Raw genomic sequence first — 11,866 nt, forward strand, 5'->3', positions numbered from 1 at the left:
GGGGGGGGGGGGGGGGGGGGGAGAAGGGAAGAGGCGGCGCGGTGGCGGCGCCAGGGGGTGAATATCGGGTAGAGCGAACGGGACTGCCGTTTTCGGCCGGATGAGAGGGGAAAAAAGGGCCTGGGATTCCCCATGAGGAGAGCCGCCCCGCCAGATGACTGGCCATAAGTCAACCACCGTGGAGAGCGTGGCTTCGACGCACTTTATTAAGACAAACGAGCGGTCCGCCAACCCCTCGCGCGGCCCCTCGGAGGCCCTTAATCGCACCCCTGAATCGTTCGTGAATTCGCGTGTGCGAGCGTATTCGTCCGCCACGCTCGGCGAACAAAATGCTGCTCGCGACCGCTGTTTAAAGTTTCAATAAATGGCGCGAGGACGCGCGACCGGGGAATTCGAGGAGCGGATAATTTTCATTCGCGACTGAGCGACACGAGGAAATTGCGGCGCGCACCTCGGCGCGATTAATATCGGCGCTGCGTGCGCGAAGGAATTTTTCAGAACGTTGCCCGTTCTCCTCGCGTGTGTTCTCGTTCACGAGAACCGGCACAGAAATTAGTTAAATTACGACACACGAACATATCGATTTTGAAATTCCGCATGGCTTTTTAGGATCAGCTTTTTAAGCTCTCTCGATATTCTTGAGTGTGGCCCATTTAGCGTTGTGTTTTTAATAATGCATCGCACAAGGGATCTCTCATGAATTTAATATTTATCAAACAAAATTGCGTTCTTATGCATATACTTATTTCACTGTCTAAATAATAAATGTTAATTTGAAACAGAGTTGAGGTAGACACATATATATACTGGGAACATGACGAGATGTCGAAATACTGACAGAAAATTCGAAAAACGTTGTTTTCCCTCTCTCTCCCTCTCTCTCTTCTTCCTCATCTGGGTCGGATTAATCGTTACAAATCGCGGACGTGTATTTCGAACCACAATACGAGCCCGGCAGTATTGGAGCGTTCCCGAAGATTATCGGGACGCGTATCAAGCCGTTTCCGACGGAATATCAATACCGCGACTTCGGCCCTCGGTCGGCGCGTTGCAGGGAAGATTCCCGGGTCTGGTCCGGATGAAACAAGGGCAATTCCGCGCGGCGGTAATTGGAACTCGTGTCGCAGTCGGTTCCTCGAGAGATCGATGCCGGGGCTCTCTCGCCTTCGCGAGATATATCGCGGGCGGCCACCCCCGGCCAGGTGGAGGAGACCCTTTCGGCGTGACACAGGTGCGCGGATGCGGAAACTCGCTCTCGGCGAGTCGTTAGACTCTCGAACGAACGGGATCATTCGCTCGCGGAAAATGGACCTCCGGCTAAAACCGTCGCGCTCGGGTTGAAGCACGCGCGCGCTCGTTTCCGCGTTTAGCACTTACGGCAACTGCGTGGAATACGGCGCCCTTTTTGTCGCCCGCGCGAGAGAAATCCCACTTCTGCCGAGTGAAAGATCCTCCTCCCCCCTCCCCCTCCTCTCGTGTCAGCGCGAATATTTACGGCCGTGGCTGTCTCGCGCCATGGGAACCGTGTATTACGTAAAACAGCGCGTTATTATGTAACGCGAGTCGATTTTTAACGTGTCACGAGTGGCCCGTATTTTCGAATAATAATGGAGAATAAATCCGCAATATTATGCATTACGCCGCGCCGACGGAGCCGGCTAGATCGAAAATCAGCGTACGTTGAAGAGGAAACTGCTAAATAAACCAATGGGCGGACAAAGCAGGACAAAGTAGGAAAATGTTCATACGAAATAAGAGTAAGAAATGAACCAATCACAATCGATCATTCCCCTTACATTCGAATATAATTGGTCAGATTCTTATTCTTATCTTTTACGAGCACACTCCTACCGCCCATTGTGGACTACGACGATTGGCGCTGGTTACTTCCAAGTGGGCGAAGAAGTTTAATCCTTGCGACGACGTCGACGAGGCAAATCGCTTTAGCTCCGTAAAACGGACCGCAAGTTCCGCTAGTATCGTACAGGGAGACACGTCACGTAGAGACGTGGGGAACGACGTGACAGGAGCTGTCGGGATGGCCGAAGACCGCGCGGATTGCGGTTTATATCCGGCTCCGTGTCCCCGTAACTTCCATTAAATCGCGGCCATTACCGAGCCCGGAAACAAGCGGAGCCGCGAACTTCCATCTCGCGAGTTTCCCGGCGACTCGGCGATTTTTGTGTGTCGCCTCGCGCGTCGCCAAGTTGACGCGCGGATGCAAATCGCCCGGTTAACGAAATTGCGAGTTCAACGTGCTCACCGAGCGCGTTGCGTCTCGGCGTTGCATATTCAGCGCGACGTTAAATCGGCGCGGCGTCCCCGCTGCGATACTAATACGCGATCGAATCCCGCGGGAGAGGATGAAGATTCACGGGATGTAATTCACTTTCCCGCTCGTGCGTAAAATTCGCGGCCGCTCCTCGCGTTTTACCGAGCGATTCAACCGCGCCGTCGCCGGGCCGGCCGGAAAGTTCATACGCGCGCCGCCGGGCTAAATATATCCGATTAAACGTTTGACGTAAAAATTAAATCGCCGTCGCCGGGAGGTAAGTCAGCCTAAATGCGATTTTAATTGACAGCGGACACGAAGGACGGGACGGGACGAGTTTCAGCGATGGCCACGCGCGCGCGCGCGTGTGAGTGTGCGTCGGTGTGCTCGAAACGATTTTTCGCGCGAGTGATTTTTATGCCTGACTCTCGATAATATCTCACTCGGCTCGCGCCGTGTGTTTTATCGCGAGAGATTTAAATTAAACTGTCGAACGAAGTGCCGTTCGTTTCGCACGTTCGGCGCGCGTGCACGCCGGCAAATAAAGTGATTATTAACAAATTCACTAATTTATTCGATACAAACGCGATCAGCCTCGTCAGAGAGGCGGCCCCGGCGCGGACAAACTGAAGGAAAGGAAGAGCGAATTGCAATTAAACGACAAAAAAGGGAAGAAAGGGGAAAATAAAAATATCGGACCAAACTTTTCTCCATTTCGTTTCGAGTTACTCGACGATATCGTCCGATAATCAGCGGGATTAAGAGAGAGTCGTTTTGATTTGGACGCACGGGAAACAGAAAGAACAAGAAAAAGGAAACGAGGGATGCACAAACGCGCCGTCAAACGCGACAATTAACGAAGGAACGTGCTAATTAATCATTAACCTGCGCCACCGTGGAGCGGTCGATTTTATCCGCTATTTATATATTTGAAGCCGCAATGAATATCCGTAATTGATCGGCCAACCGAGTAATTAGCGCGGCTGTAATTGAGAGGAAATCGCGTTAAAGAAGCGCGCAAAGCGCTGAGCGAGCGCGCGCGCCGCGCTTCCCGATCGCAATTGCGTTTCCCATATTTGACGTTAATTGGCCACGCGGGCAATTAGTTACAGCAATAATTATGGAGCAACAAGATCCGTGCGCGCCCGCCGCCAAAAACGCCGGCTAATCGCGCCGGTTATTCACGGTTACCGCCCGGTGTGACACCAAACAAAAAATTTTCCGGCATTTCCCCCGTTGTTACTTTAACCAATGAGGGTAATTTACATATTTTGTCCCGGTGGCGCTGCGGCATCCCTCGTTCCGTAGCTTAATTTAACCGGTCATTTATTACACTGAATTATCTATGTTGTTTCCAATGAGTTGTGACATTTGTTGTGCGCTTCGGCAAAAAAATAGCAAAAGCGTTAATTCGCCCTCGGTTTTAAAATTGCAAGATAAACCTCGTTAATTTCCATGTGTGTGTGTGTGTGTGTATTTGTGTGTGTAAATTTGATTTTGTAGATATTTACGGGACTTTTGTTTCCTTTTTGACTGAACTATAAATACCGTGAAAAAATATTAATGTATGAAAGAGACGGATCGCTACGTATGTACGTATCAATAAAAAATTTATTTTCCGTAAGGCAAACATTTCCTCAAGGCAAATATTTTAATAATAATGATCTCATTGTGCACACTTCATAATATGTCCGCCCGAAAAAAAAAAAAGGAACGGAGGAATCAGCGTGCCTTACATAATTACGACTAAATTCATTTCAGTTTCATTTCTCACTAAAGCGAGCACGAAATACACGTCGAATTCTTCGCGGAAAAAAATTCATTAACCGGTCATTAGTTTCACCTTCTCTTTACCTCTGTTTTAAAATTAATCTTTCTCTAGTCCCGTGCGAATGCACTCGCGTTAAAACGCTCGGCGGAAACGAATATTCTACAACGGATTACACGGACCGCGGTGCTAATTAAACAACAAGAAGCTGGGCCGGGTTCGTAACTGACAAACGAAAAGACTCGGAACGCCCCGGATTGTCGGATATGGTTTTAATGACTGGTCGTTTTTCTTTTTTCCCCCCTTTTTTTTTCCTCTACACGCAGAGTTAATTGCCGTGACGGAATTCCGATGAATCGATCCGAATGCGTTTCTCGTCCCCCTTTTTTGTCATTTTTTTCACGTTCGTCATTCCCTTGGGAATCGGCGTCGTACAAACAAGCGGACACGTGACGGTAGGCGCGAAATCGTTGCCCGTTATTGGCACGACTAAACAAACGCGCTGTCGTAATTATAACGCACGTACGAGCCGATGCTCATCGAACGTACTATCGATTTGAAGTACTTCAAGTGGTGTCAAGCAGATGCCTGTAAATCCTATTCGTATTTTTCGAAACAAATTTTTACGCGATCTGTACATACATTTACGGCCGAAGTTTTCAAGTCTGTCAGCCGTGTATTTCCATTTGGGATAGCCAGACGTTATAAGAGAGCGAAAACGCTTGGCCGATTTACGGCTATCAATCATTACTTGAAAACTTGTCATCCGATATTCGGCTATTATTAGCAAATAACTGAAAACGGTCTTTTTCATATTATTTAAGACCGATTCCTTTTTACACTATAATTATATTATAGTTATATTATAATTTATTGTTATATGTATATATTATAACAGGCGAAAGTTTATACTACTTATTAGATTTATTATTTAGTATTATTTGTTAGATCATGTTATTTATTTGTACAAGGTCATGAGAATTTGAGTCACATTTCTTTTGTTAACTATTTTGCTACGGTTGAACTGGACACAAAGCTCAGCTATTAATAAAATCATCGATCCAATAAACCTGTGCCAGCTCCTAATATAACGCAATTTATTTCTTCTCTGATTTGACCAAAACCAAGTGGAGGTCGCCTTTTTAATTGTAGATTTATTTTCAGTCCAACAAAAAGTTGTGCGCGTACGATCAATTTTTATTAAGTTAGATTAAAAAATTTAATTTCTATTTAAAGAGAGTAGATTTAAAAATGTTTTAAATTGTATCTCCGATTTTCTTTTTATCTTCATTTTATTCTAAGTTTTATTCTAAATTATAATAATATTGCTAAACTAATCGATAATATTCATGCTTCTGTGCCAATTTGTGACATTTAAATAATGATTTCTGCCTGTCAGTAATAAAACTGTCCGTACGTTCGTCATCTGTCAATACTATAAATATACACGTGTCACAAATTGGGACAAAATCCAAGTTACATATCGCTAAATGATACTTCCGTCACTTTTGAGAACATATTATAAATTAATTTCATAATAATAAAAAAAAATCTATTACAGTTAGAATCCCAAATATTAATACTTTCGACATAAACGTTATGTACTTAACACGTGAATTATTATAATAATTTATTAACTTATTTTCACGATAAGATTATTTTGTCACTAATTGGAACGTTCACCTTATTAACAAGCGACCGGATCGCTAAAGAGGAGCTGAAACAGGCGATAATGTCGTTTTTTTTCGTCTGGCGCGCTGTCGTTTTCGAAAGGAGAGAAGCCCGCAGCGCGAACAAGGTAACCGCACGCGCGTTGACGACCGGTCTTTCTGAACGAACAGAGGCGTCGTGTAGCCTCCGTAAACTTTGAACGTTTATATCTTGGTGAAAAATCGACGTACGAAACGTGAAACAAACGCTAATCTTCCCCGCATCTTGCGCCGCATGTGCTCTTGTCATGACAGGTGTTCACGTATACGATTACGACACGTGGAATATATACGATGCATCGTTACACGAAGATGTCGGCGTATGTTTAGACATGGGAATAGGGAGTGCCAAAAGTTCCCGCCGCATAAAGTACGAAGTTTCGCGCGTGTATTTTGGCCGAAAATTTTCCCGCAGAGATTTCCGTGTAATCCGCGTTTCATTCAAATAACACACACCAGCCCTTAAATCATGTATGAAATTGTTTGCTTTCAAGAAATTTTAAGTGTCGGATCTACAATCACAACGTGTCCTTTCCCTGAATATTTAACGGAAGAACGGCTAACGGAAAGTGCACAAAAAGTAAATTTTCGATATCCAAAGTAAGCAGAGACGCAAAATAAAAGTTTGGTCAAAAAGTGTGGCCAATTATGTACGGATTAAGGTCTCTGAATCCATTCAGTGAAATGGATGGTTGAAATAGGTCAAGTTAAAGATCTCGATGAGCAGAAAACAAATATATAAGTTAGAAATTGATCCGGTTTTTCGTTCCAGATATACAGGATTCCAAAAGTTCCCAAGTCTAAGTGGTTTTATCTTTAATTTGATATCCATTTTAACTATCTATTTCACTGAATGGATTTAGAGGAACATTTTGGCCGCATTCTTTCTCGACATTTTTTGTAGTTTTCGCGTTTATAAATCCATACTTGAAGTCTTCCACATAATTGAATATTTGGTATCTTCGTTGCGCACGAGGGATCCACTGTACGAAATTTTAATTCTCACATGCGAGATATATCGCGCATAATCTATTACCAGGTAATCGTACGAAAAATTAAGAGAACCTTAAGATTCGCGGGAAGACGAAATTAGGCTCTTGGCGGAATCTGCTTCTCTTAATCAACGACGAGCGAGAGGATCGGGCGAGTTGGCGCGCACCTGCTCTCTCACCAGACGCGCTTCCCTCGAATCCGGGAAACGGCGATCGATGTAAAACCGTCGTGTAATATCGAATACGACGAAAACTTGGGCGAGTCTTGGGCACGGATGGGCGGATTAAAGTTCGAAATCCGGCGGCTCGGAGAAATAATATGCGGACGCGCAGTAGAGATACGAGGAGAGGCAGGAAATGAAAGCAACCGGCGAGAGAGAGAGAGAGAGAGAGAGAGTCGAAATTAAATTAAACTTTCGCCGCGATAAATCTTACTCGTTGAGGTGATATCTTTGCGAGATATTACGCGGAGATGCGATCGATCCTCCGCTCTTTCACCGCGCCGTCGGAAAATCGCGATCGTCGGACGGAACGAGGAAGAAGAGTGAGTGAGTGAGTGAGAGAGAGAGAGAGAGAGAGAGAGAGAGACTTTCGAAATTAATTTTTACTATTTTTTCGTTCCATCATTTTTCTCGACTTATTACGCATCGCTAATTGCAGACATCATATATCTTCGCTTCTTGATACATCGTTTTTTAAACTTGCAGGATTCGTAAGTTTTTTTTTCAGAAAATCGTACCTCTCACCCGCTGATATTTGTTTCGTTCATTCATTTCGTTATCTTAATTAGAACAGAGGTGAATGCGAATTTCGTGCAATTGTTACCCGTTATCTTGTTTTCTATATAATTTAATGAACCCCTTTATCTCGCGCGGCTCTTTTCGACGAGGTGTTGCAACGCGCGTGATTTTAATTTTTGCTGATAAATAAGGTATACGCCCGCACGGTTACGCATGAACGAATAAATAAACGAAGCCGCGCGAAGAAATAAATAAAATATTTGCATGCATTATACATGAAGGTAGAAAAAAAATGTGAAAAAGGCAGGCTTCGCCGGGAAGCGCGATTTCAAGTGCGGCAAATTTATTTATTTGGCGAATAATAAAGTCGCAATACGCGGAAATACATTTGTTGCGCGGAAACTAATGAATTTAATTTCGGGACGCACCGAGCATCGGCCGAGGGATATTTTTATTGCCGCCGGTAATCACTATTCGATATTGAAACGGACGTGCCTTTTTTCGGCCGGGCGGAAAAATTATTTCGGACCCGGTGAAGATTTATCCGACCGCGGTGTAATTAATATTCTCGGCCGTGGTATTGCCATGGATTTTCGGAATTCTATTGAGGTGTATAATACCGCATGAATACTCTCTCTCTCTCTCTCTCTCTCTCTCTCTCTCTCTCTTTCTCCTTTATCTCTTCCTCCGTATTTTTCTTCCTACGTCCACAATGTGTAAATAGACACGGAAAATCCCATCGAAAATATTTATCGTATTGAATTCATCCCTCCTGCATAACGGGCAATCAATCAATTTTCGGACACGTGAAGTAAAAAGTTTCAAGTTCATTGTGAAAACTCGGATAGAAATAACAATTCCCCTCCCCCTCCATCGGTGAAACGAGTCGGGATTCTCTCGATCGAATCACGCGTCCATGTCCACGAACAGAGCAGCGGAGGATGTTCGACGCGTGCTTCCAGCGTTTAAATTGTATTTTCATTATCACGGAATCGTTCCGCGCGAGAGAGTAAGACAATATTATTTCTCCAAATTTCTATTTTCCTTCGAAAAAATGTACGCGATTTATTCTTCTCTCTACCTCCAACTGGCTTTGCCAAGTGAAATTGCGGGCGCGAATTTATAGTTAACATTAGGTTAATCGTAATGCGTTAAAAAAATACATTATTATATGTTTTCAATTGGTGAAATTCGAACAACGAAGTGAATTACACGTGTATTGGAAGGCCGCTCTCTCGCTTTAATGTTTATTTTTTCGCATTATTAATTGATAAATTAATAACATAAATATATATATTGAATAACATAAATATAAATATTGAACGATATAAATTTCCTAAATTAAGTTTTAATTAAAAGATATTTGGAGAACGGTCGACCGTGAACTTGTTCGTAAAAGCTCGTCCGATTGTGCGCTTTGTAAAAGTGAAAGTGTCCCGATACGTTCGTAATGCGATATAAAACGATTTGCCGTCGTTCGTCGCAAAACACAACGCCAATTATCGTACCACCTCAGTCGAGTGGTAGTCGAATGCACGAAAGAGACCTCACGTATCCCCTTTTTTCCCCTCGGTTTTCATCGTGCGCGAAACTCAACCTCCGCCAACGGAGAAAGTCGTCACGTTACAATGGGCAGTTTGCACGGAAAAATATGAATTAGCACGGCGCATTAAAACAAATGGAATTTTCCATGACCCGCGCGGTCGCTAGTGACGTCGCGATGCTTTCAACTGGCCGCCGCCGACGCAAGAAAGATCATCTTAGTGGAAAAATTTATGATCACGCATTGTGCGCCTTATTACTCGCGCTGATTGTGCGGCAATTCTCGCGCTGGAATATCGAGAAGCGATCGCCGCCGATTCCCAACTCCACGCATTATTTCGCGTGAAGTCGCTCGCGGCGACGTTGAGCGAAAAATCAAGAGAATTTTGATTCGTCTTTAAATTCTAAATGTGTACTTAATAAAAAAAAAAAAAAAGGAAGAAAACAAATTCATGAATAATGATAAAATTAAGTAAATTTCTTCCGTTTGACGTTTCTTGTGAAATACATGATGAGAAAATGAAAATATAATAGTTATAAATATTAGTGTCATTTAAAATCACAATAATTTTATTACGAAGAATTATTGCTCTACATATTTATATATATATATTTATATAGGCTGACATTAAAATCAACTTCACAGCTGTTGCCATACCCTTTGGTCGCTTCTCGAATATTTCGTTTCTTTCTATTCCTTTCTTTCTACTACACTTTGTGCCCGTTAAATTACATTATTATTATTATTATTATTATTTATTTATTTAGAAATAAAGCGACGAGAGACTTACGTTCGTGATCGTCCGTGTGATTCCTCTTGTGATGACTGCGATGATGATGGCCGCCCGGGATGGGGAGCTGCTTTATGGCAATCAGATCCTGATGATCGGCGTCTATCAGCGGATTCTCCAACTGCGATTCGATCACCTCGAAGCTGGTGGAGTTGTCGGGATGGGCGATGACCTTCACTGTAAACAGCCGGGCGTAACAAGTTTGGCAGAAAGTGCGATCTTTGGGGATGGAGAGTCCTACATTCTCGCGAAAATTTTTCGAAAGGATCCTCCCCCCGATCTCCTCGCGAGGAGGAGAGCGCAAGGAAGATCGCGATCTCACGCAATTTTCCGAAGATCACAACAGCGGAGTCGTGTGTATCTGAAATTGCAGCTGCACTCGCGAGCGAGGTCACGCGCGGAAAACATCGTTACGAAATTGCGAGAGAGGGAGGGGGAGAGAGAGAGAGAGAGCGCGCGTTCTGCTCTTCGGAAAGTCCGCGAAAATATTTATAACCGGCGCGAGTTTAGCTGCGAACGCGATGCGCAGCGCGACGAGGGGGGCGCGGGGAAGGGGGCATGAGAAATTAATGCGACGGAATTGAAAGCTTTTTTCCCCCCCTCGGCAGCTGCAGTCGCATCGGAGTGCGAGAACGAGAAATGATTAATCGCGACTTTCTGACCCGTCTTAAGTGCACTCAGGCGCGCTGAATGAGATTTCTTTTACACTGAATGAAGAAATAAGCGGAGAAACGATTGCCAGGAGTCCCGCGTCTCTCTCTGCAACAAAATGCACTCGGCGTTTTAATTGGTAAGCGGGTAAGAAGTCAATTAGGCAATTAATGGCTCGGGAATCCTGTGAAGGATTTGAAAGAAGATCGAGACGGTAATACGGTAATCATAATAATAATAATAAAAGTTAAAAAATTGAAGCTTATATGACTTTTATATAAAAAGTATTATTAAGTAGCAGTGATAACTTTGTCGATCTGAATTTCTAATTGTTCCCGGTCCTGCAAGTTTCATCAATTCTCAGATATCACCGTGCCATTTTTCGTTACACGAGATACTAAATGAGGCATTTGCAAATCTCGACGAGTGAAATTTCTTTCATCAAAGCGAAAAACTGTTTTTGAAATGTCGATGGGAAATTTTTATGATTGGCTAAAGATTACGAAGGAATATATAAGATCTAGTTGACTTGCGCTCTCGATATTTGTCATCATCCTGTCGCTGAAGCTTTACCAGGTTTCAATTCTCGCTGTCGAAACATCAAAAGCCGCTCCGAAAATGCAGAGCACTTATATTCGTAATTTGCCTGTACAGAATTGGGCCTAAAATCGCATACAAATAATCAGTTCCTTCGCTAGTTGAATTAATCATCGGAATAGATTATGCTGGGACACAGATGGGGGCAAATATATATTTTAGACACATATCTCTTCATTTCTCGTACCGATTGTTTAAAAGCGACCGAGGGAATGGCAACGTTTCTAACGTTTCTCAGCGATTCGCCGCGAATCGTGAATCGATATTGATTTAAAATCAGCTCTCAAAAATGTCCACCGTCGACATTCAACTACATATCTCTATCAACTGACAGCTTTGAAATACACCCCGGAAAAGATTCAGATTATAAGTCGAATCTTAAATATAAATAAAGAGACGCAACGAAGAAGATCAGTTTTGTTTGGCTGTCCGAATCACATCACCCATATTCGCCATTTTCTTTGCCCACCATACTGACGCAAACAAAGTGGTTAACCACAAGTATCCATATTTATACCGTCTCACGTGACGTTCCATGGCAATTACCCCCCTCCCCCGAGGAGAATTAATTAGACTAATTACTGAGACGAAAAAAATGTTTGCAAACTAATCTTCCTTCCTCACTCATCCTCTTTCTCTTACTCCCTCACTCGTTTCCATCATAGCGCAAGGAAAACGACTTCGATAAATCGAATTCAGTCGCGAGGACGAGCGTGTCCTACGTTCCCCGACTCTCTCGTTCGTGCTTCGGCACGAAGAGCGAGACGCCCATCGCAGACGCCCGGCTCGAGAGCGCGGGGGGGG

At 43.8% G+C, this 11,866-nt stretch overlaps 1 protein-coding gene across 1 annotated transcript in view; it reads right to left on the reverse strand.

Moving 5' to 3' along the window:
* Positions 1–11,866, reverse strand: part of LOC106744459 — a 281,560-nt gene that overhangs the window by 46,950 nt on the left and 222,744 nt on the right. The window contains exon 7 of the mRNA XM_014619266.1: positions 9,815–9,991. Coding sequence (XP_014474752.1) covers positions 9,815–9,991 — 177 coding nt within the window. The remainder of the gene's footprint in view (positions 1–9,814; positions 9,992–11,866) is intronic.

This window comes from Dinoponera quadriceps, unplaced genomic scaffold, assembly GCF_001313825.1.
Source record: "Dinoponera quadriceps isolate SergipeBrazil2010 unplaced genomic scaffold, ASM131382v1 scaffold9, whole genome shotgun sequence".
NCBI lineage: Eukaryota > Metazoa > Arthropoda > Insecta > Hymenoptera > Formicidae > Dinoponera > Dinoponera quadriceps.